This window comes from Triturus cristatus, chromosome 11, assembly GCF_964204655.1.
Source record: "Triturus cristatus chromosome 11, aTriCri1.1, whole genome shotgun sequence".
Classification (NCBI taxonomy): Eukaryota; Metazoa; Chordata; class Amphibia; order Caudata; family Salamandridae; genus Triturus; species Triturus cristatus.
Genome location: NC_140594.1, coordinates 650,917,192 through 650,943,292, shown reverse-complemented (window position 1 = coordinate 650,943,292; position 26,101 = coordinate 650,917,192). Strand labels below are relative to the sequence as shown.

Genomic DNA, 26,101 nt, shown 5'->3' with positions numbered 1-26,101 from the left:
TAAATTACTTGTTTTGTTTAACTTTTAACATTGTGCACTTACCCTGAGCACCTACTCGCCTAGCTCCACTCTGCCATTACCAGCGTGGTCACAGCGAGGAACACGCTGAGCCCTTCGCGCGCGCCGCAACGGTTGACACGCCCCCAGAGAGGACACGCCCACTTAGGCCACGCCCCCTTTTCGCCGCCTACAAATACGCGCTGACTAACAAGCGCCAGTACTTGGTAAAAGCACTCCTGAGGCGGAAGCCGGGAGGCCTGTGTTGTACCTTTTTTTAAATTACTTGTTTTGTTTAACTTTTAACATTGTGCACCTACCCTGAGCACCTACTCGCCTAGCTCCACTCTGCCATTACCAGCGTGGTCACAGCGAGGAACGCGCTAAGCCCTTCGCGCGCGCCGCAACGGTTGACACGCCCCCAGAGAGGACACGCCCACTTAGGCCACGCCCCCTTTTCGCCGCCTACAAATACGCGCTGACTAACAAGCGCCAGTACTTGGTAAAAGCACTCCTGAGGCGGAAGGCGGGAGGCCTGTGTTGTACCTTTTTTTAAATTACTTGTTTTGTTTAACTTTTATCATTGTGCACTTACCCTGAGCACCTACTCGCCTAGCTCCACTCTGCCATTACCAGCGTGGTCACAGCGAGGAACGCGCTGAGCCCTTCGCGCGCGCCGCAACGGTTGACACGCCCCCAGAGAGGACACGCCCACTTAGGCCACGCCCCCTTTTCGCCGCCTACAAATACGCGCTGACTAACAAGCGCCAGTACTTGGTAAAAGCACTCCTGAGGCGGAAGCCGGGAGGCCTGTGTTGTACCTTTTTTTAAATTACTTGTTTTGTTTAACTTTTAACATTGTGCACTTACCCTGAGCACCTACTCGCCTAGCTCCACTCTGCCATTACCAGCGTGGTCACAGCGAGGAACGCGCTGAGCCCTTCGCGCGCGCCGCAACGGTTGACACGCCCCCAGAGAGGACACGCCCACTTAGGCCACGCCCCCTTTTCGCCGCCTACAAATACGCGCTGACTAACAAGCGCCAGTACTTGGTAAAAGCACTCCTGAGGCGGAAGCCGGGAGGCCTGTGTTGTACCTTTTTTTAAATTACTTGTTTTGTTTAACTTTTAACATTGTGCACTTACCCTGAGCACCTACTCGCCTAGCTCCACTCTGCCATTACCAGCGTGGTCACAGCGAGGAACACGCTGAGCCCTTCGCGCGCGCCGCAACGGTTGACACGCCCCCAGAGAGGACACGCCCACTTAGGCCACGCCCCCTTTTCGCCGCCTACAAATACGCGCTGACTAACAAGCGCCAGTACTTGGTAAAAGCACTCCTGAGGCGGAAGCCGGGAGGCCTGTGTTGTACCTTTTTTTAAATTACTTGTTTTGTTTAACTTTTAACATTGTGCACCTACCCTGAGCACCTACTCGCCTAGCTCCACTCTGCCATTACCAGCGTGGTCACAGCGAGGAACGCGCTGAGCCCTTCGCGCGCGCCGCAACGGTTGACACGCCCCCAGAGAGGACACGCCCACTTAGGCCACGCCCCCTTTTCGCCGCCTACAAATACGCGCTGACTAACAAGCGCCAGTACTTGGTAAAAGCACTCCTGAGGCGGAAGCCGGGAGGCCTGTGTTGTACCTTTTTTTAAATTACTTGTTTTGTTTAACTTTTAACATTGTGCACTTACCCTGAGCACCTACTCGCCTAGCTCCACTCTGCCATTACCAGCGTGGTCACAGCGAGGAACGCGCTGAGCCCTTCGCGCGCGCCGCAACGGTTGACACGCCCCCAGAGAGGACACGCCCCTCCGCCCTCTACCAATGTGCCACTTTCGGACGCGCAGCGGCCGAGCGCAGCGGGAGCGCCGGCATCGCGCCGAAGTCGAGCCAAAGTCAAGCCCGTCTGTGCCCGTCCGTGCACGACCGGGCCTAGGGCCTGCCCCCATGCCGGATCCTACCTCCATTAGGATAGCCTACTCTCGACGAGACCTCCTCAGCCTCAGAACCTCAAAAAGTACCTCCTGTCAGGCCATACATGACCCTAATGTCCCCTTCACAAGGTGTATCATTTGCAAACCTCGCAACCTTTTCCTTGCCAGGACCACCGCCCCTCTCCCAGGCCTCAAATTAGCAACCCTTAACTGTAGATCGCTACCAAAACACGCCCTTCTCATAAACCACCTTATTGTTGATCACGAGCTGGACATACTTTTCTTAACGGAAACTTGGATCACCGACCACTCTGATTCCGATATAGTCGCGGCCCTCCCCCCGGGCTTTCTCATCATGTCCCAACCTCGCCCTTTAGGTCGAGGTGGTGGTATTGCCATCATTTACCGTGACGACTTCTCCTGCCGATCTTCCGAGATCGAGAGCAAGGAATCAGAGAGCTGTATGTTCACTTTGTCACTCTCGCCGACCTACTCCCTATCCGGCCTTTTGGTCTATAGACCCCCTGGACACTTCGGCCCCTTCTCCGCCGCCTTTCTAGAAACCGTCTCATCCCTGGCTCACTTAACATCTAATTTCCTGATTACAGGCGACCTCAACATCCATTTTGACGATCTTACTGATACAGGTTCCTCGGACCTCATCAGCGAAATGGGTGCCCTTGGTCTCTCCTTGATTAACTTAGGAGCCACGCACGTGAAAGGTCATCTGCTAGATCCTGTATTCTCGAATATCCCTTCACTCCAGTTCACCAATTCCCTCCCCCTCCCGTGGACGGACCACTTCTTGGTCTTAACCCATCTTCCAGGGGCCTTTAAGAAACCCCCCAACCCCCCTATTTTTACCAGGGACAGATCCTGGGCCAGACTCTCGACGGACAACTGGATCTCGGCGCTGGAGACTACTATCCCCAGGCTCGTAGCCGACCCTACCATGGCGGACAGCCAGTTCAGAGACTGGATCTCTTCATCCCTCGATAGCCTCATACCCATCAAGAATCGGGAGGTGAAAAACAAGATCAAGGGCAACGCCCCTTGGTACAATCCCGAACTTAGAGCGCTTTGTAAAATCTGTAAAAGGGCGGAAAGAGCATGGAGGAAAGACTGGCTACATAGCAACAAGGATTTATACCACAACGCGGTAAGACAATATAAAACTGCCCTGAAATCAGCCAAATCTACGTTCTATGACAATAGAATACAAACTGCGTCCAACTCAGCCAAAGAGTCCTATCAGATAGTTAAAGAACTACTCAACATCCCAACAGCGCCTCCCACTCTCCCCCCCCCCAGACAGAAGCAAGGATCTGGCAAATTATTTTGAGTCCAAAGTCCTGCGGATACTGGACTCCCTTCCTACTATCAGTTCCCCACAAACCCTGGCCTCAGTGGACAATAACAACATCCCACAGCTGGAGACTTCTAGATCAGTTTCCCTCACCGAAGTCACATCCACACTAGGGAAAATGAAAAGCGGTTCCCCCCTTGACCCAGCCCCAGTTAGACTGCTCAAACAGGTCTCCCCCACCATAGCCCCTATCATAAGGGACCTTATCAACTCCTCTCTCGCTGCTGGAACGGTTCCACCCAACTGGAAGAATGCAGTCGTAAAGGCTTTACTGAAAAAGCCCCAGCTGAACCCGGACGACATGTCCAACTATAGACCGATCTCACTACTCCCTTGCATCAGCAAGCTGGCTGAAAAATTAGTTAATTCTCAACTATCCCAATTCCTCGAGACAAACAACATCTTGCGCCAATCTCAAACCGGGTTCCGTCCCGGCCATGGAACGGACACTGCTCTCCTCTCTGTCATCGAGGAGGCAAGGTGTATCTTAGACTCAGGGGGATCAGTGGCAGTGATCCTCCTGGATCTGAGCGCCGCCTTTGACACGGTGAACCACCGCGTCCTTTTACACCGCCTGGCCAAGGCAGGTATTGTGGGTACAGCGCGAGCGTGGATCGAATCCTTTCTCTCCCAGCGATCCTTTCAGGTGTGGGACGGCAACTCCAGATCAGATCCTCACCCACTGAAGAATGGAGTTCCCCAGGGGTCTTCGCTTAGCCCCACCCTGTTCAATGTATACATGGCGTCCCTGGAAGACGTAGTGGCCCCCTACGATATAAAAATAATCAACTACGCTGACGACACCCAACTGGTCGTCTCCCTGTCCCACCTAGACAGCCATCCTGACAGCCTGCTGCTCTGCCTCCAGGACATTCACACCTGGATGTGTGACTCGGCCTTGAAACTTAACGGCGCTAAGACCGAGGTCATGCTCCTGGGTAATAAATGGACTGCTTTCCCATCCACATCCTGGCCTGATACTTTCGGCGAAATCCCCTCTCCTAGAAAGGAAATTAAAACTCTAGGAGTCTGGCTGGAACCCGACCTGTCCATGAAAACACAGGCAGCTAAGACAGCTGGCACCTGCTTCGGTCTTTTACGGTCCGTACGCAAGATACTGCCCCTTCTACCACTCCCTTCCAGGAAACTACTTGTCCAGGGTCTTGTCCTAGCCCGACTAGACTATAGTAATGCCATCTATCTGGGGGCCCCGGAGTACACCCTGAACAAACTTCAACGCACCCAGAATGCGGCTGCCAGGACCATCATGAATCTCTCCCCTAGAGCGTCAACTAAGCCTGCCCTCAAAACCCTACACTGGCTTCCGGTCCGCCAACGTGTAGAGTTCAAGGCCCTATGCACCACCCACAAGCTCATCAATGGAGCTGGTCCCGCCGTGCTTAAAAACTTGGTTACCCCCTACAAAGCCTCAAGATCCCTTCGCTCCGACTCCGAACATCTCGCTAGGGTGCCCAAATTCAGGAAGGCTCGCACCGGCGGCCGCCGATTTTCGGTCAAAGCCGCTACAGCTTGGAACTCTCTCCCGCTCAGTCTACGCCTGGAACCCTCCTACATGGTCTTCCGTAAAAAACTCAAAACTTTCCTGTTCCCCAAATAACACACTCCCTTTCCACCTTCTGGATCGCTACAGGTTAATAGCGCGGGGATGCCTACGGGTCACCAGGCGCTCTATAAATCACAAAAACAAAAATAAAAAAAAAAATAATAAAAAAAAAAAATAGGAGCCACACTTCAGCACCTCAGTATAAAGGGCAAATAGATGCCGAGTCAAGAGATCTATGTCCAATTTTAAAAAATTTGATGGGAAACACTTTGGGACAAGAGGTCCTACTGGACTGAAATCAGATATTACCTGCCCAACTTCCTCAACTGATAATGGCAGGTCCAGCTCTCGGGCAAAGGAGGACTGGATAGATGGCAGGGGCACATCTCTAAGAATGGGATGGTCAAGCTCACCCGGTGGAGTCGGGTGTGCCGCGTCCAGTTCCTGATAAAAGGTCGCAAACGTTTCAGCAATTGCGGGTAGTTCCTCACATAGGACACCAGAGGAATCTCTAATAGCTGGGATAACTCTGTTGGAGTCCTCCTGACTCACTAGCAAATATAGCAGTTTGCCCAATCTGTCTCCTGGGGCGTATGCTCTCTGGGTAGATGCCTTCCAGCATTGCCGCACCTCCTCTAGAGAGACCTGATGCAGTCTAGCCCTCACTCTCCAATGGACGATTGGCCACCCCCGGTCTGGAGCCACCCACTTGCCGCTTTAAATCAAGGATCTGGGCCTCCAGCTCCATCACCTGTGTCTGCCGTTGCCGCTCTCTAAGTTTCACATACCCCCTGAGGCGACCTTGTAAGGTGGGTTTACTTGCTGCCCATAACAACCCCACGGAAGGCACCAAGCCCCGGTTGTTTTGGAAGAAGGTGCGTATCTCCGCCTCCACAAAATCTGCGGCAATCATGGTCAGTCAGGTGCCACACATTGAATCTCCACATTGGACAAAGGGAGACTGCAGGAACACCCCATTCAAGAAGAAGTGGTGCATGATCCGATATGCCTTTTGGTAGGATCCAGACACATTAGACCCGCAACAAGTCACATTCCTGGCATCCAGAGAAGATCAATTCTGGATTCGATTTTTTGGGCTGTACACACACAGTTTTAAGGCTCTTTGCGCTAAACATGGATCATAATCTCATGAGGCCTAGTTGATGTTTGGTCAACATTTCTTTCAATGTAAACTGCAGTCTGTATTCAGGGTCTATTTTTGCTGTTCCTAATAAGATGATTTGCTATCCTATTTAATGGACCGTGTCAGTGAACATATAGGTCATCCAATGTGCAACTTCAATATTTTTTGGTTCTACATTGTCAACACAAACCTGTTGGTGGACTGGACCAGTAAGCACAATCCATGTTTGTTGTCCAGGTCTTTTGGAGAGTAAGGTAGCACGACCAGCCTAAGAAGGGACTAGAACACCAGAATAAAGGCTATACGTGAGGGCATCCAACTTCCTCTCACATACGTCTGTAAACACTGCATGTATACTACCAGCATCAGGTTTGCCGCAGGATGGCCATATCACATATGAGGCCCTCACTCACCATACCTAACTCTTCCCACATAAGTCGTGCTACAATCACGCATCTCCCCAACCAAACATGTAGGTTCGCCTGTGTTTAATTGCTCCATACAGTTAGAAAGCCATTATGACACACATAATGCCAGTTGCATGAAATACAGATTCCAAGTAACAGAACAGGTCTGGTGAAAATAGATTGAAAGAGAGAATGGATCACACGCCTCAGGAATTAATCAAGAAGATTGTTTGAAAGCATTCGATTTTCTTTACTCTAGAAGTTTCCGGGAACAAGGCCATGAGTTCTGACCCATAAGGCATCTTTATTTCTCCGGCTAAGAAACATGGCGAGCATAAAATTAGTAGGTCTTATTCGCAAGGCAAGCTGGATTGAGATGAACTAATCAGCAGCTCCGTGGTGTTCAAGGCCAGAATCTTTCTGATGACTGCCGCTGTAACTGGCTCACCTTCAAGGTTGGGAATCTTGTCTGCCTGTGGTCTTTTGTGTCTAGAGTAAGATTACTGGTTGAAAAAAACATAAAGAGAAGCCTGGAATAATGGGGTGGAAGGGAGGCATCCCAGTGGGTAGAGGGATCTCTAGGAGGTTTGGTGGGAGTTTGCGCTAGTGGCATGGCAGACAATGCAGAGATCCTGGAAGTGTGAGCTGGTGGCAGTCGACACACTGCACTGGATTCTAATATTGAGAAAAGATGTTGAATCGCGAGCACTATATATATTTGTTGCATCACCAATTTGAGCACCATAGGAAGTATATTTTGGTCTATCAAAACACCCAAAATTTGGGTCTTGTTTTATATTTGATAGTCTTGGCCTTTCTACAGAAAAATGTTTTTTCCTCAATGTGCCTCAAGCAGCTTCTCCCTCACTGATCCTCACCAAAAACTTTCACAATAGATATTATGTGGCAGGATTAGTGCAAATTGATTCAGCAATGATAAAAATCAGTTGTTTGCTATCATAGCTGGTGTCCTACTGGACTGCTGAGTTTCTTATACATAAATCAATCAAACACTCTTACAAAGAAATGCTGAGGTTGCAAGACATCATAGGTCATAAAGGGGGAGTTGTGCTGAATGGAGAGACATAGTGTAATACTTTCCTGAGATGTGTGTCAACTGGGTGGACTCTGAGGATGGACTGAGACGCAAATGTATCTTATCTTTCTTTGGACAAGGGTTCCTGGAAATGAGGCTCTGCGGTCATGAGATGGCACTTTTACCACTTCCCCTCGCTCCTGTACACAACAGTACTTGAAAGCCAAGGATTAGCAAATGGCGTTCTGATGAGCGGAAGAGAAGGGGCAACGGTCTGCAGAACATGGCCCGCTCACTCTCAAGTACAGAACAGCCCACAGTGCTCACTGCGTGCACTAAACACACCCTCATTACCTCTTCCTCTCCTTTCTTCTTCCAGTACTTTAAGTGAGCGTATGTGTTTCTTCTACCCATAAGTCACTATCTTCCCCAAACTGTCTTTTGTGTTTATTCGTTCCTGTGGAACTACTTTCTATAAATTGTCCCTCTCCCATTTGTGTTTCCTGTGTTAAGTGTCTTTTCTTCCGACAGCTGTTTTAAGGTTATTATGATACTTTCCATTGTGTTTTATCATATGAATAAGATTAGGCTTGTTGGAGCTGACATTTATGGATGTGCAACCTGCTTTCTTGTGGCTGGTGGCGTTACAGAGTGGATTAGTGCTCAGCAGTGCAGCTGGCCAGCGGGGAATACATTACTGCACTGCTTGCCTTCTCCAGTGACCCACCCTTTCAGCATGCCCGGGTTTGAAGAAGGAGCATTTCCTCGTCCCTATGGAGCTTTCAACCGTGCTTGTTTGCATGAGTCATTTGTTAGGTCTTGCCTACTAGACAGCACATGCGCTATCTCTAGCGAGGCATATTGTGGCTTAGCAAGTACTTAGAGGGGCTTGGACACAACCCACTGCTTACCATTAGTTGACTTTCCTGTCACTCTCATTTGCCTGCTTCTTATTTGTGTCTCAGATTGTCATTCTGGTGGTTGTCCCTCCCATGAAGCATTGCCTCTTTTCCATTGCTTTTTTGGGCTAACATCTCCGCTTCCAGTGCTTACTTTTCAAGCATTACTTTTTTCTTTTCTGTTAAGCACTGAATGAAAGTGCATGTGTTTTCAAACTGTCAAACTTGTGTACTTCTCTCTCCCTTCACCCCATGTTGATCTCGGCCATCCGAGTGCTTCTCCCAACCCCTCCCGTTGCACTCACCTGTGGGCTTCTGCCCGTTGCCCGAGCAGCCTCTGTGTTGCTCCCTCCTACCCATGCCTGTTGTATTGCTTTAACATCCACCCTCTATTGCTTTCCCGTGCCCTCCGCTCTCCCTGTGTTGCTTAGGCTTCCCTACTACCTGTTGCTTCCATTCCCGATCCCCCCACACTTTAAATTATAACAAAAACACTGTGTATTTTTTACTTACCAATCCAACTTTGATCGGTCACTAACAAGAAAAAAGTGCCAGCTTAATTTTGTAGGCATGCGCATGTGTTGTGTGTGCAACTAAAAAATGATGCAGCACTTGTGCCAAAGGCCTTTTTTGAAACTTTTTAAACTTTAGCCACACTGCACAACATCGGGGATGCTTTGCAGCATGGCCAAAAACAATTGGCTAAGCAGGTGACAAAGGTGAGACCTATTGGCTTTGCCAACGCTTGTCTAGTTTTCTGCAGTGCAGTGTGCCCGTGTTCAATGAGGGGGTGCTGTCCTTGTCTCGGATGGACATTATTCTTGTGTGAAGAGATAGGCCCATGTTTAAGGAGAAACATGCCTTTTGTTTCTGCAGTGCAGGGGCTGATGTTAAAAACCAAGAATCAGGCCTACAAATTTTAGCAGGGTGAACTGCCCGCACAAACATATTTATCTATCCTCAGGCCACACCCCTATGTGCCATGACCACTTACTCCTACATTCTATGAGCATGAGTGTAAGGGCTAAAGGGCCAGTATAGAGTTTGGCGAAGCAGGATCCAAGCCCATAGTTCCCCCACTGAGCCGCCTGATGAACACCCTGCCCTAAACAGGTCACAGCATCCGCCACGGTGACCGGGGGCTTGTGGCATGTTCTCTAAATTTACACTCCATTTTTATCAAATGCTTAATATATATTACAATAGCCACCACGGCCAGTCACACCAGTATCACATCAACTGTAGTTGATGGGACTATCAGATCCATATATTTATATTTTACGCCTACTTTGATTCTTTGGCGAAGCCCGGGGCACTCCTAAAGGCCATCAGAGGGCATGGGAATGTGTGGGTTCCCCTAATCATTCTGGTGGGGACCCCTGAGAGTGTTAATAATGCCTGGACATTTGACAAGGGGTCAGGAAAGCTCTACTGAAGTCTGGTTAGAGTTGATAAGAGTCCCATCTTGCATACTATCACGGGGCATTCTTTTTTGTTTAAATTTGTTTATTGGTTTAAAAACATCATTATACAACATAGGCTGAGGATAAGTTCCTTCTGACCTCACTTTCTTGTGTACCAAGTCATTAAACAAAATATACATTCCACTCAATCTGTTCCTTCTGCCTGTTGACGCATTTCAAGCTCTGCCGAGGGGGACGCTACAGGTTTCCCTCGGTAATTGTTCCACCTTTCCCACTTCCGATCCCATTTTCTTGGACATCCCCTAGCTACATAAACCTCCGTCTCTGCCAGCATGCATCTATCAAGCTCTGTCATCCAACCGCCGGGCCGTGGAGCACTACCTCCCCCCCATCCCCTACCAATCTCCCGTTAGGACGGGGCATTCTTGCTCATAGCCCTCATCGTCAGGCAGCCCAGCCAAGTACCACGCATCAGGCGTTAGAATTATGCATTTCAGTGAGGTGATCTGCATCATGGCACTGAAATGCAATGTCACGCATTATAATAGCGCCTCCTCAGCTGTCACCTGGAGTACTGCTATAGTAATGCATTATACAAGCTGCAGCAGCAGCGCGCACTGGGCGCTGCTCCTGGCAGGCTTGAGGGCCGCAGGTGAGCTCAGCCTGCACAGTGATACAGTGTAATACTATGCACCCAATGTCGATGTGGAATTATCAATCACGCCAGACACTAATAGACAGGTCCTTCCACCCCTGCTGTCTCTTGCGGTGTGAACGGGTGGGCGTCAGCAGTTTTCATGAAGTTTTGGACCCGACCCCACCGGCTCGCTGTCTTGTGAATCATCTGCTGGAACATACTGTTAGCAATCATGAGTATCCACGGGGGCTGTGTTCAGCACTCACTTGCCTTCTATTACTTTCTAGCCAATAGGGTACGTACTTGATATTTCAGGCCATGACTGGTCAAGGATTTTACCCCCCACCCTGACACTCAACACCAGCCACGGTGGTTAAGTGGGGTTCAGTGCATGGGCATAGCACGGCAGGATATCAATGCCCATGATGCTGCCACTTAACAGCTTCTGAGCACTCTGGGGGCCCACCTGCTGCTGCACCATCGCCCAGCATGAAGTTTTCACCAGTCGTCCCTCTTTCCTCTCTGGATGGCGTAGGTGGGCCGATACACCCATACTCTCAAGGCAGATCGTCATCAGCTGCCAGGCACCGGAGTTAAGTTCCGAGCACAGTGTCAGGTGAGTGCTCAAATGCAATTTCTTGGCTCCTCAAATAGTGATTACATGATAGTAAAATAAAATAATTGGTTTGCAAGTCGGGAACTATTTAACTGCTTTACTGAATATTTTATTGTACTGTATCATTATTTTATTGTGTGTATAGTAATTTGCTTCCCATTAGGCATATGAGAGAGCTTTCATATTGAAGCTTGAGCTGGAACCAGGTCATAAAGAGGGGACCGGTTGCTATGGAAACTGACATGGGTCCGGCTAAGTTATTTGCTGGGATTTTGGTTATAATAACATAACTTTCTCTGGGTTCAGCCAGTACGTGCCTCAGGTCACAGATCTGGATTTAAATGCACTTCTCAGTCTAAACCCACATTGTTAACTGGTGATTTCATATTCATTTCCACTAAGATGTGCATGTATGAGTAGATAGTATGTGAGAGGCCAATACACATACCTTAACAAAGACCGAGTGCATAGGAAATTTGTAATAAAATATTTTTAGGTCTCGCCTAGCGTTGCTGCGCTCATGCGTAGCTCGCTCGGCGAGATTTATTGCATATGAGTACTTTTAGAAAAGGGTTTTAAGCCCCGCCCTCATTTCCAGTGGGGAGTGTCAGATTTTATGGTAAACGCTGGCTTCCCATTGGAAAGGAGGGTTTTCGTTGCCTACCTTTGGCTTTTTGCTCTGGCCCACCCAGACTGGCTCACCTGCTTCACGGCTGTCGTGAAGACTTTTCTTATCTGCTTGTTTATTTAACAAGCAGATAAGAAAAGTCTTCATGTCAGCTGTGAAGCACACAAGACAGTGCTACGGGCTTCCTGCAACCATGATGCCTTCACGCCTGGAGCATGCACAAGTCGGCTCTGTGATTGGTTGGCGGCAGGCAGGCACAGAGCTCAGAGGTTCAAGGGGTCACAGGGAGGACACGGGTATTCCGGCTGCTTCGCCTTCTACAAGTCGGCCCTGGTGACCCCCCCCCCCTTTGTATCAGCGCAGCACCCTTTCACAAGCACCATGCGGGTTGTGGTTTAATTGTTGTGTGTTTTTTCGCTGCTCCCTCAACCCACCCTCCTTTCTCCCCTTCCCGTCACCGGGCTCCAGCTTTTATTTTTTGTTATGAACTCTTCATGAGTATTACGTGAAAGTCATTCAAGCGGTTCTGTCAAGATTAATTAAAACAATAACGGGATATAGGAGAGAACAATATGCATTCAAAGTTACACTACATTCAGTAAAGGGAAATATTTGAATTGATTCCGGTGGCAGCCGCTTGTTTTACGTCGCCTTTAGGCCCTTCACATTGCTTTGTGGTCCCAGAGAATGGGGTACATATTTTTGGGTGAGTAATGGTTAGAAATGCTTAGACTAAATGTATAGATAGTTAATTCAGGCACCGTTATTTACTAAAACAAGCCTAATGCATTTCATAGTGTCTTTTATTAATTTATGCGTATTATTAAAAAAACAAATAGCAGGAGGCGCACTCATAATTTCCCCTCACTGGAGTGCCCGACGGGGGGGTGAGTGTATGGGGCATTCTGGAAGGGCCCGCCTTCATTGCTCATCCCTCCCTGCCCCTGAGTGCGTTGTTCTTATCTTGGACATAACTGAGTGAATAGCTGAGGATTTGCTATGCGAGAGTGGATTTAGTCAGATCTGGTCTGGACCTGATTGTGTTTGTTTTCCTCAGGAAGCAGGCAAGGTCGGGCTGGCAGGTCACCAGGCCATGTGCACAGAGAGAGAGTACAGCGCCACGGGCCCCCGCCGTTCCAGCGCAGCGCTGGCCTTGCAGAGCCACGCGCTGCTCCGTTATACGGCACCGACCTTACCGTGGTTCACCAGCAACAGAGTGCATCTCTGGGAGTGCAGCCTCGGCCATGAAGGAACACATCCGCCATTACAGTGCAGCACTGCACTACATGAACCATGCTACTGCTGCCCTGCAAGGCCTGGATGTGCAGTGCGCCTGGTCTCGCATTTGTTGGCTGCCACCACAGTACGCCCCACCCCCACCAGATTCATGATAGCTATTCACTGTTGTTATTCTTGTTTGAGGTTCCGCCTGCAGACCACTTCAGCTGTATCTTGTTGAAAGGCCTGTTTTGTACAATCCCAACACATACTTGGGTCAACCTGCTGCTTCACATGTTGCGAGTATATCGGTGTTCTGTATCAGTGGCGTATGTCTTTGTCGGTGGCACTTTTAGTGTTGTGTATCTCTCCGTCTTCTCTGTCAGTGACTCTGTGTGTTGGTGGTTTTATGTGTGTATGTATGGGTGACACCACAGGTGTCAATGCTGTTCTATAATATGCCTAATAAATATGTTAGCTTTCACCCACAATAATGTAAAGCATAACTAAACAAGCATTAAAAATGCAATAGGTTTCACCTTTCATTAAGTTAAAGCCATTTGCTTTGCTATACAATACCATTAGCAAAGCAAATGGCTTTAACTTAATCAAAGGCGAGACCTGTTACATTTTCAATGCTTGTTTTTACAGTGTGTCAGTAAACGTCCTGTCCACCAAGGAGCACAAGCACAGAAAATTCCCGCCCGCGTTATCAGGGGAGACATTTACAGAATAAAAAGTACACAGCTTACATTCCAATGCAGCTGTTTCAATATACAAATAGTCCCTATGTCGTGCTCAATCCCATTCAGCCCAGCAGGCCCCTGGCAGCTGCACATTTTAAAGCAGGGGTCATTAGTGTGTCTGCTTTTCACACTTAATAATAAAATCACAGCTTTCTTCGAAGTTGCCTGTAGGTGGCCCACCTATGTTACATTTGTTTAAGAGTAGGATCAGGTCAGAAGGCCACTAGTGCCCTTCCATTTCTGGTGCTTTCCAGCAGAGGGGGCGGGGGAGAAAGAAAGAGAAAGAGAAAGAGAGAGAGAGAGATTCCCTCGTCTTCATTGCTTGATTTTGCTTGTGAGAAAGTGTCACTCATTTTCGTTAATTGTCTTTCATAATTACTCTGAAGTTATGGAAATTTAACACTGGAGTAATCTGAGACCTTGGCAGCTATGGCCAGGAGAATGCCATTCTACATCAAATGCCTTCTATACCGCATTAGACTGATGTTGAACCAGCCATTTGTATTTGTCTCATTTTGGTTTATATGTAGTCCATCAACTGCATAGCTTTATGGTGCTTACATATAAAAGATACAATAAACATTGCATAGGCACTTAAAAAGAACAGATTTGTTACAGGGGCCCTAAGCAGACAGAGACAGTTTTCACATAAGTGTTGTTTTATAGTTTCTCGTGCAGAGACAGTCAACAAATGGTAGATCTTTAAATCCACCCTGGTCTGTCATCATCATCAACCGACTTTATTTCGCACTTTGAAAATGCATAAAAGTACACATAATAAAAAAAAAATTCATTACATTTGAGAAGCCAATCATAGAATAAATACAATACAGAAACCAGGGAGATTTTACCCTGCAGGTTAAAAATAGAATCAAATAGCAGCGATCATAAGTATTAATAGCAAATGCATCGACTGGAGCGATGGTCTTAAAATGTGATAGATGTTATACTAAAAACTTTACAGGTTTTCAAGGCAGCCAGTAGAAAAGAAGCAAGTACATAGCAAGCCAATGGGGTTTCTAATTGATAAAGTAAGGAGAGAGCTGAGACTGGGGTAAGCAAGGAGAATTTCTTTAATAAGTGGGATAGTAAAAATCTTTTTCTCTACTATATACAAAGGACAAAAAAATAGGAAGTCGATTGGGTCGCCCTATTGTTACACGGACAGGGCCGTAGATTACTTATAGAGAATAAATTATTTGGATGGCCTAACATTAGCGGGATGAAATTCAATCGAAATCTGGTCAGGATAAGATGATGCTGGTTTGTTCTCGACAAACCATAAATAACAATGACAATATTTAGGTATCTGCGATATGCTTTCATAAAACCATACAGATTGTTTCTCTCTATGACTATCCCACCTGTCACGAGTAACTTTCCTTAAATAAATGACCTTCAATCTAGATTTGGGATAATGTTCAAAAAGGGTCGGGGTATCATATAAGAAAGCAAGTCCCAGCGAAGTTACGATTTGCCTAACATACGATAGCCAGGGGATTTGATAAACATGATCCAAGTTCAGGATATCTTTCAAGATTTTCTGGTTCAAACCCACTGTGCCCCTTTCCATACTGATAACCAAAGAGAGAGTGGAGCTAATTTAATGGTGTCAGTAATAAATGGCATTCTTGCTTCATTATGTGCAACAAAGGTATTACATGTTAGTGGGACTGACAACAACCTTTTGATAAAAGTATCTTCTAAGAAATTGATGTGCTGTCACGTCAGTTATCCCCCAGATTGCTGCCCCATATATGGCTGTTGATAATGTTATAGCCAAATAATTTTTAGCCATTTCTATAATTGGCTTAAGACCCAATTTTTGGGAAAATCTCAAATCTAGTCATATTGTGGTCCTCCGTGCTCCTTATTCCTAGTAAAGCTCTACAGAGCGGTTCAGGCGCTACCATTATGATGAAATCCATATTCAACAGAGAGCCTTGGAATAGTTTTCATATTTAACAGTTCCATGTGAAATATGGATTTCATACCAGTGCATTTTGTGCAATAAAAGTACCAAACACACGTGCGTTGGGTGATGGCATTACTATTACAATTGAGGCTGCCCTATGGAAACTCATGCTATTAAACCCTTGCAGCACAACTTAAAGATTTGATCAGTCCCCTCCTTAACAGAGAAGCTGTGCATTATTCTTGCTATCAGATCCCCTGTGCGGTCCTACTCTGTTGTCGGTTGCAGAGTTTCTCTAGTCAGTTTCTGTATCTATGTTCCTCGTACCCGACATAGGGATATGGCTGCCAATTGACTGGTTGGTTGTGTGGTGCCAGGCAGCCTCCAGTGGCCCCCTGTAAGGCTCTAGCACTGTATTGACTAGCACTGTATGCAGGAAGACCGCCTAATATCATCTGTGACAGCTGGAATGTGTGAAGAGCGTTTTGAACTGTTGTGGACAGACGTTCAACAGTCCCAAAAAGGGTCGCGTCTAGGCTGGTTGTGCTTCGTGGTAACTGGTCTTGGGTATCGGACTAGCGCGAAGGGTGCAGGCAGGTGAGGAAGAACCTGGTGAAAGAAGAGAGCTAAAGACAATACAAGAGGAGAGGCTGCAGATGCCTGGATTGGGGGGCTACAATGTGAATATTCATGGGATCGAGGACGGAATTCATGAGTTCCCGCTTGAAGGATCCCAGGGCACTTGACAGTGAGTCCTGGGATGAAGGAGACTGTCTTTTCCTGCTCGCACAACAATGGCAAATGGATGCTTGGGACACCTTCCTGTTTCCCTCAACACAATGTCCCAGTCACAACCCTAATGCACATCTCTGCCTAAATGATACAGTAACATATATGCACATAGCTGTCAGACCGAGGAACAGGAAGGAGAAGGGTACATTTATTTTCAAATACACCCACTGAACAGGTGATTTCACACTTTGCTGTAGGTCTTCTACTGTGTGTTGACCAACTTGGACTGCATTTCCTCTATTAGAAGTTATTGTTTATTATTTTATTTATATGTTATAAAAATTGAAGGAGACAACAGGAATAGAGAAGACATTATCTTCCAGAAGGTAATCAATGTAATATGTTAGATAAGGACCACTTATTTTAGGGGCAGTAGGGTAAAACCCTACACGGTAATAGCTGCCCTGCAGAAGACACCCCTCTGGGGTTTATTGGGGATTCTCACACACAGATTGTTTGTGGAATGTTTCATCACCAGTCCCTCGCCTACAATGAGGGTACATCTGTTCCGACTCAACCTTCCTGAGGGCGCTCTTGACATTGGTAGGAATCAGGTGTAGAAATCCATTACTTAGAGGAAAGAACCAGCCAGATATTTTATTCATGGGTCCCCTGGAAAGATTAAAAAGGGTACAAAATGTACCATGAGGATGCAGGAAGTTGATTAGCACTCCAGCATCATGGGGTCTACATGTTTCAGCCTTAGTTTACCTCAAAGCTCAGTCAGCCTTCATCTAGACCAGAAGGGACCCGATCAATGATGCATGAATCATTTGTATTTTCCAATTTGCAATGTTGCAGAATCAGCATGCACACACTCATGCATACATACGTTCCTTTGTTGTGGTAACCAAGTGTACATCCGTAAGGAGGAACAAAAGACAACATGATTGTCTTCTTTTTTATACTACTGAAAGCACACCATGCAAGTGAATCACACACTAGTGGTACATCCGCAGAGTTAACATAGAAAAAACTATTTCGTTTATACATCTGTTCCTGGTTAAACAGCTATTCCAGCTCTCTGTATTCCGTTTATACAGCTCTTCCTATTCCAGCTCTCTGTATTCCGTTTATACAGCTCTTCCTGCGTTCTATTACAATTAACACTGCCGTCCTTGTTCTTTACCCGGTTTAAACAGCTCTTCCTGGGCTCTGGTACAGTTACACTGCCGTCCCTGTTCTCTACCTGGGTTATACAGCTCTTCCTGCTCTCGTACATTTACACACCTGTCCCAGCTCTCTCCATCCCCATTATACAGCTCTTTGTGTGCTCTATTACAGTTACACTGCCGTCCCTGTTCTCTACCCAGGTTATACAGCTCTTCCTGAGCTCTGTTACAGTTACACTTCCCTCCCTATTCTCTGCCTGGGTTATACAGCTCTTCCTGCTCTCTTACATGTACACAGCTATCCCAGCTCTCTCCATCCTCGTTATTCTGCTCTTCCTGCACTCTATTACAGTAATACTGCCACCCCTGTTGACTACCCGGGATATAAAGCTGTTCCTGCTCTCTTTCATTTACACACCTGCCCCAGCTCTCTGTATCCCCGTTATACAGCTCTTCCTGCTCTCTTACATTTACACACCTGCCCCCACTCTCTGTATCTCCGTTATACAGCTCTTCCTGCTCTCTTACATTAACAAAGCTGCCCCAGCTCTCTGTATCCCCGTTATACAGCTCTTCCTGCTCTCTTACATTAACATAGCTGTCCCAGCTCTCTCTATCCCAGTTAAACAGCTCGTCCTGAGCTCTGTTACAGTTACACCTGCATCCCTGTTCTCTATCCAGGTTATGCAGCTCTTCCTGCTCTCTTACATTTACACACCTGTCCCAGCTCTCTCTATCCCTGTGATACAGCTTTGTGCGCTCTATTACACTTACATTGCCGCCCCTGTTCTCTACCCGGGTTATACAGCTCTTCCTGCTCTCTTTCATTTACACAACTGTCCCAGCTTTCTCTATCCCTGTTATACAGCATCTTCATGCGCTCTATTACAGTTACACAGCCGTCCCTGTTCTGTACCCGGTTTATACAGCTCTTACTGAGCTCTGTTACAGTTACACAGCCGTCCCTGTTCACTACCTGGGTTATACAGCTCTTCCTCCTCTCTTTCATTCACGAAGCTGTCCCAGCTATCTGTATCCCCGGTATACAGCTCTTCCTGCTCTCTTACATTTACACAACTGTCCCAGCTTTCTCTATCGCCGTTATACAGCTCTTTGTGAGCTCTATTACAGTTACACTGCCATCCCTGTTCTCTACCCGGTTTATACAGTTCTTAATGAGCTCTGTTACAGTTACACACCCGTCCCTGTTCTCTACCTGGGTTATACAGCTCTTCCTGCTCTTTCATTTACACACCTGTCCCAGCTCTCTCTATCCCCATTATATAGCTCTTCCTGCGTTCTATTACAGTTACAGTGCCGCCCCTGCTCTCTATCCCTGTTATACAGCTCTTCGTGCTCTCTATTGCAGTTACACTGCCATCCCTGTCCTCTACCCGGTTTATACAGCTCTTACTGTGCTCTGTTACAGTTACACAGCCGTCCCTGTTCTCTACCTGGGTTATACAGCTCTTCTTGCTCTCTTTCATTTACACACCTGCCCCTGCTCTCTGTATCCCCTTTATGCAGCTCTTCCTGCTCTCTTACATTAACAAAGCTGCCCGGCTCTCTCTATTCCCGTTATACAGCTCTTCCTACTCTGTTAAATTTACACACCTGCCCCTGCTCTCTGTATCCCCTTTATGCAGCTCTTCCTGCTCTCTTACATTAACAAAGCTGCCCGGCTCTCTCTATTCCCGTTATACAGCTCTTCCTACTCTGTTAAATTTACACACCTGCCCCAACTCTCTGTATCCCCGTTATACAGCTCTTCCTGCTCTCTTTCATTTACACACCTGCCCCAGCTCTCTGTATCCCCGTTATACAGCTCTTCCTGCTCTCTTACATTAAGAAAGCTTCCCCAGCTCTCTGTATCCCCGTTATACAGCTCTTCCTGCTCTCTTTCATTTACACACCTGCCCCAGCTCTCTGTATGCCCGTTATACAGCTCTTCTTGCGCTTTCATTTAGAACAGCTGTCCCAGCTCTCTGTATCCCCGTTATACAGCTCTTCCTGCTCTCTTTCATTTACACACCTGCCCCAGCTCTCTGTATGCCCGTTATACAGCTCTTCCTGCTCTTTCATTTAGAACACCTGTCCCAGCTCTCTGTATCCCCGTTATACAGCTCTTCCTGCTCTCTTACATTAAGAAAGCTTCCCCAGCTCTCTGTATCCCCGTTATACAGCTCTTCCTGCTCTCTTTCATTTACACAGCTGTCCCAGTTCTCTCTATCCCCGTTATACAGCTCTTCCTGCTCTTTCATTTACACAGCTGTCCCAGTTCTCTCTATCCCCGTTATACAGCTCTTCCTGCTCTTTCATTTACACAGCTGTCCCAGCTCTCTCTATCCCTGTTATACAGCTCTTCCTGCTCTTTCATTTACACAGCTGTCCCTGTTCTCTACCCAGGTTATACAGCTCTTCCTGCTCTTTCATTTACACAGCTGTCCCAGCTCTCTCTATCCCCGTTATACAGCTCTTACTGCTCTTTCATTTACACAGCTGTCCCAGCTCTCTCTATCCCCGTTATACAGATCTTCCTGAACTCTATTACAGTCACACTGCTGTCACTGTTCTCTACACAGGTTATACAGCTCTTCCTGTTCTTTCATTTACACAGCTGTCCCAGCTCTCTCTATCCCCGTTATACAGCTCTTCCTGAACTCTATTACAGTCACACTGCTGTCACTGTTCTCTACACAGGTTATACAGCTCTTCCTGTTCTTTCATTTACACAGCTGTCCCAGCTCTCTCTATCCCCGTTATACAGATCTTCCTGAACTCTATTACAGTCACACTGCTGTCACTGTTCTCTACACAGGTTATACAGCTCTTCCTGTTCTTTCATTTACACAGCTGTCCCAGCTCTCTCTATCCCCGTTATACAGATCTTCCTGAACTCCATTACAGTCACACTGCTGTCACTGTTCTCTACACAGGTTATACAGCTCTTCCTGCTCTCTTTCATTTACAAAGCTGTCGCAGCTCTCTGTATCCCCGTTATACAGCTCTTCTGCGCTCTCTTGCAGTTACACAGCCGCCCCTGCTCTCTATGTCCCCGTTACACAGCTCTTCCTGCTCTCTATGTCCCGGTTACACAGCTCTCTCGATGATATTTACCAGAGTAAAAACCCTGCCTCCTCTCCCTCTCAGGTATCTATTGCGTTTCTTTGTTTCTAGATTTAGAGGATATTCACGGTGGACAGGACGAGGAAGCATTTTTTAAGTGAGTCTTGCATTGAGGACCCGAGTCATGCAGAGAACTTAAAAGGTTGCTTTATAGTCTACGAGGAGTCTTTTTGTGGTACCCAGGGGTAGTGCTTCGAAGTCTACAGTGGCACAAAATAATAAGGAAAGTCTTCAGCTTGTAGAGCATCTGTGCATTTGTGTCTACTTGCTTTGAGGATAATATGTTAATACAGACAAAGTATTATATATGTTTGCTGTCTTAGAATCAGCACAAAGTAAAACTCTTTCTGGCATTAGACCATTGCTCACTCTACAAAAATACCAACCCTAGTTGCCGAACACAGTTTTCCACCCACTGCACGTCTGCTCATGTCCTGGTGGTTTTTAAAAGGCCTCTAAAACGTCTCTTACTAGAAGCAGAGAAGGGCCCCTGGAATGATGCAGCAACGGAGGACGGTGAGGGGGATAAATATGTGTTTGAAAAATGCAAATTACACGTCATTATGCGGCACATTCTGTTGCACAATGATTTCACTGTTTTGTCTATTTAACCAACGTTAGTACAGTCTGAGCAAAGGTTTCATCTCCTTTGTACCAGTGTTATACCTGAATACTGAAATCGTCAGCCCCTGCAGAAGAGCTTATATTTAGCAACTTGGGTCTATCTAAACTTTTTTGGGGGAAGCCTGAAATTTATGCAGTAATGGTGGGTTTATGTGGCAAGTGTGGTAAATCCAAAATTATGCACAAAACGCCACACCACTATAATTTCCGAATTCCACTGGCCATGAAGTAAAGCTATTCAACTGCCAGAGTGGATGCAGAAACATGCTCCTCTCTGTGCCTGTAATCTGTGACACCGGTTGCAAGGGAGTGCAGCTATCAAAAATGCGGAACTGCATATACGAAACAGGCCTTATGGGTAATTAAATTGGTTTCACGTGAGGAGATGGTGGGAAAGCATCCAGTGGGCAGACTATTGAGTGCGTGGCCACAAACCGAGGAAACCCAGCGCAAGTAAAGGAAGAAGAGCAGGAAGGAGAGCTAAAGAGAACAAGCATTTGCAATGCAATAGGTCTCGCATTTGGGAGAGTTTGAGCTATTGGTACTGTAAATGTCAATAGCTTACATTCCCGCAATTGCCAGACCTATTGAATTGCAAATATTGTTTGTTTCCAAGTGCCCCATGCCGTGCTTGCACTTAATAGAGGCCACGCCTCTTTCTTTAGGCGAGCCGCATATAAAGAGAGGGACGTGGCCTCTATTAAGTGCAAACGCGGCATGGGGCGCTTGGAAACAACCCACAAAAAATATATTTCTAAAGCAATAGGTGCCGCATTTGAGAGTGTTTAAGCTATTGTAACTTACAATGCCAATAGCTCAAACTCTCCTAAATGCGAGACCTATGGCATTGCAAACAAGTGGCCGCCATTGTCCCGGCTGGTGGGAAAGTGAAAGTGGGCAGGAAAGCACGTCTATGCCTGCAGTAGGGCAAAACCCATTGAAGAAAATAGTCCTTACAGAGTAAATAACACTGACGGTGTAACAACCGAAGTATAAGGGCCAGTCCTCGTGGGAGGTTACAAATGAAGACAAGGCGGTACTAAGGAGGGACTAACAAGCCGATTACCGAATCAGAAGCCAGCATTTACAAAGGAAAAAGACACAAGCCAATGAAAAATATGGGCAGAGCTTCAAGTGCATACTCTAATTCAGCTCGGCTTGCAGAGCAGGTCATACTGCCCAGGCTCGAACTAAAAATGGAGAATTGAATTAATGAAAAGAAAGATGTGTTGAGGGACGGATAGAAGAGTAGATAGCTGGATGGAGATAAATATGGATGCATGGGGGAGGAAAATGGATGGAAGACTGGAGAGAAGGATAGGTGGATGGAGAGAAAGCTTGGGACAATGATGGATTGAGTGGTGGATGAACAGATAGGTGGATAGAAGGAAAGGTGAATGGATGAGCAGAGGATGGAAAAATGAAAGGAAGGATACATGGATGAATGAGGAAGGAAGGAAAGAAAGATAGAAAGTATGGATGGTTGGAACAAGAAAGAAGCATGCAGAGAAAGAAGGAATGGTGCATGGATGGCTAGATGAAAATGGATAAGCCTTTTCATATGCAGCAGTGACCCTGTAAAACGTTTAGCTTTTTAGCAAATTTGTTTGAATTTTTAAATGAAATGTATCCCTATTTTTTTCAAAATGTTCTTTAGAAGTGTCTCCTTCCGGCTCGGAATAGCTGCCACAGTAGGGAACCCTTGATAAATGGGATTATCTCATTAATGTCCACATGAAACTACATGGAAGACGTCTACCTTTTAGGCAGAATTCTTCAAGAACTGAAGTGCAAAATACACCACTTGATCAAAATGTTTTCCAAATTCACTTGAGGTAGAGCATCTACCCTGCGTGTGTGCCAGCCATACTCGATCGCTCAGTTCCATTTTGGATATGGTTCAAAGTGGGGGTGTTTTATTTTTCTGGCTACTGCTCTGGTTTGGGTCTGCCCTTCAGAAGACTCTCAGCCTTTTCCAGGAATATCCTCGTCATCCACTCCACCTTCTCTAGGGACTCTCCTGATAGTTTGTGCTCAAAGGTGTCATGCGAGAGTGCACAAGCTTGCTGAAACAACATGTGCTTCTTTTTTCACCCTCTTATATAGCTGTTTTTTCGCATTACCTCCGTCACACAGCACTCCTTTTTGTGACTGTTACTGAGTGCCACTGCCTCCACCCCATTTTAAATACCCTATTGCACAATGGGGGCGGGTCTCGAAAAGGGGCATGTGATTTCCATAGTGTACCTCCAGTCCAGTATTTTGGTTCCTCTCTGAGCTTTTTGTTATTGCATCCAGATATATAACACAAAAACTGATATCACCTCAAAGCAGTCAGGACTACCGGCTTTGTTAGTGCTGAGTACCTCCTTCACACACCTTTCCACAGAATAACAATTGCATATCATCTAACATCAGCCAGCACTATTGGCTTTGTCGATCGTTGTTAGCTGTGTACCTCCTTCACGCACATTTGCACAGAATCACAATTGCAACTATAATCTGTGACCATTTACAAGCCCCTAACTGGAGCATCACTTTTTTTTTACACTTCGGTGGTGCTATGTGCTGGAGCATAATTACAAGACCACGCAAAGCCCCCTGCGTGCCTTTTAATAGCCTTGTAATATGGCCCCTTTTTACGCATCACTTTGTGTAAAAGAGGTGTAATATGGGTGTTGCTGCGGGCCTTCCACTGCAACACCCATTGCTTTTTCACGCTGCCCCAGATTGACAAGGATCTGTAAATCTGAGGCAGTGCCAAAAACTAATGCTGTTGAAATGCAGGTGTTAGACTGGCGCAAAAAGGAGAAATACTTTTATTTCTCCTTGTTGTTTGCTCTTTCTATGTGTGTTGCTGCAGCACACCCATAGAAGGAACAATTCGCCTTTAATGATTGTTTATGTACAGGAAGGTGTCCCTTCCTGCATATAAACAATCGTCCCTGCAAAGCAGGCACCCTTGCACCTTGGCACACGGGTGTATGCGTTGGCGCCAGGCAGCTTTTTTAGCACCGGCGAAAGGGAATGCACAGGTGTGCACCGCATTCTTGTGAATAGGGCGCATTCCTGCATTTTTTTAAATGAGATAGTGCAGCGCTGCTAAATTGCTTGCAGCGCCGCACTGCGTCATTCTTTGTAAATATGTCCCTCTCAGCCCCTCCATCTCAATATTGAAAGTTGGTTTTCATGCCTGCATTCTCCCTTTGTCCCTGTTTTTGTATTACTCTACCTCTTTTTTGTTTTTTTCTCTCTTGCTCTGTGACAAAGTCTGATGGATAAAGTAAGTGCAGGTGCCTTATAATAAGTGTTGGTGGTCCCCACCTGCATCCACTGGCACATTTGCATAACAGGCTCGAATCTGGGACTCACTGATGAAACCCCGGCCCCGCTCTTACCTAGCCTCAGAAGGGCGGCGGACACCTCGGCCAGCTTTGCCGCGGGCACCGGCGTGCTGTGGTCAGCCTTGCTCCAGCCCACGCCAGCCCTCGCCAGTCGAGAGTGGATGAACTCCCTGCACAGGGCCTTGGACTGGGACACCAGCTCCTTGTCCGTGGGCGAGCGGTCGAAGGCTTCCATCACCTCAGCCGCAAAGACTGAGGAGCGCCGCAGCATCTCCATCCTGGGGAGGGGCAGCCGTCTTCCGGGGCCAGGAGCCGCGACCCGGAGCGGCCTGGCCCGTAATTAAACTCCAGAAATTACTAGTTCTGTAAATGCCGACACCGCGTATAGGGGGCGCGTCTCCTTGCTACCAAAGAGCGCCTAGCGTCCAAACCATTCATGTATTTGTTGTCTTAAACGCGCAGCACGTGTTTAACGCTGCCCGGCTGTTTAAGCGCCTTTCCCGGGCCTCTGGTCTAGCTCAGAAGTTCAGTGTTCTCGGGTCTGACTCTGAACAGCACCAACGGGAAGAGAAATACACGGACGCAACCACCACAGCCCTGCAGACCCTCGAGTGCTCGTCCCCCGTGAGCTGCTGTTCCAGTCCCCCCGGGCCCGACTGCGTCCGACTTCTCTGCACCCCCGGGTCACGTTGTCCAAAGCTGCACTTCTTGCAAGAGTCCCACTGTTCACAGGACCCACTGGCGGCAGATCACTTTATATCTAAAGGAATCTGTTTCCTAGTCCTGAAATATTGCACTCCTGCTGAGTCGGAATGAGGTGCCCCATCTTCCAGTGTCCTCACCCAATGCCCTGGAGTCCCTTGGTTATGGAGTGCTGCTGTCGCCGGGTCCCGCTCTCCTCCTCCAGCCCTACTATGCGTCCTCAGCTCCCGGTGTGTGTGGTCCGTGAGTCCCACGCCTCAGCCCCGTCGGCGGCGCCTCGCTCGTCCTCCCTGCGCAGCTCAGCGCCTCTCATCTCTCACTGCCCGCTTCCAAGGGAACGCGTGGGAAGGTGGCAGCAGGTGGTCGCTCCCGAGTACTGCCCTCCCTGTCTCATTATGAACCCATCTTACGGTGTTGGACAGAAGGGTCCGTCCACTAGATCACCGGCCCCGTACGCGAAGTCATTCTAAAGTACTGGGAAGCGTCGCCGCTGCCGCCGGGCTCTGTCTCGCAGCATCCCCACGTCCGACTTCGGAGACAGATAAACTGATCCGGAGTGACTCGCGCCTTCTACGGGGAGTGGAATGGGCTGGGAGGAGTCTGGCCGCCCGTCAGAACTGCCACTGCTGCCCTCTTAAGGACGATCAAGGAGATACCGTGCGACTCGAGGCACGGGATGGATGGAGCGAGTATGCTCCATGGCAAGGAACGATAGGGTGTGATCTACCAGGACGATGCACCCCAGATTAGTTCCCACTCCAGCTCTACCTCTCAGCTGCAGTAGGGAAAAGTTTGACCCTAAAGCTATCTCGTTTTTTAATTCCATGCTCCCGTGGCTCACCCAGGCCAGGTTTTTCTGCAATGGC

The 26,101-nt window shown here is 47.5% G+C and overlaps 1 protein-coding gene across 1 annotated transcript in view; it reads right to left on the bottom strand.

Moving 5' to 3' along the window:
* The window catches only part of BOK (BCL2 family apoptosis regulator BOK), a 184,229-nt gene extending 158,408 nt beyond the window's left edge, over positions 1-25,821 (bottom strand). The window contains exon 1 of the mRNA XM_085634165.1: positions 24,588-25,821. Within this exon, the coding sequence (XP_085490291.1) occupies positions 24,588-24,810 (223 nt within the window). The 5' untranslated portion in view covers positions 24,811-25,821. The remainder of the gene's footprint in view (positions 1-24,587) is intronic.
* Positions 25,822-26,101: the final 280 nt, after the last annotated feature.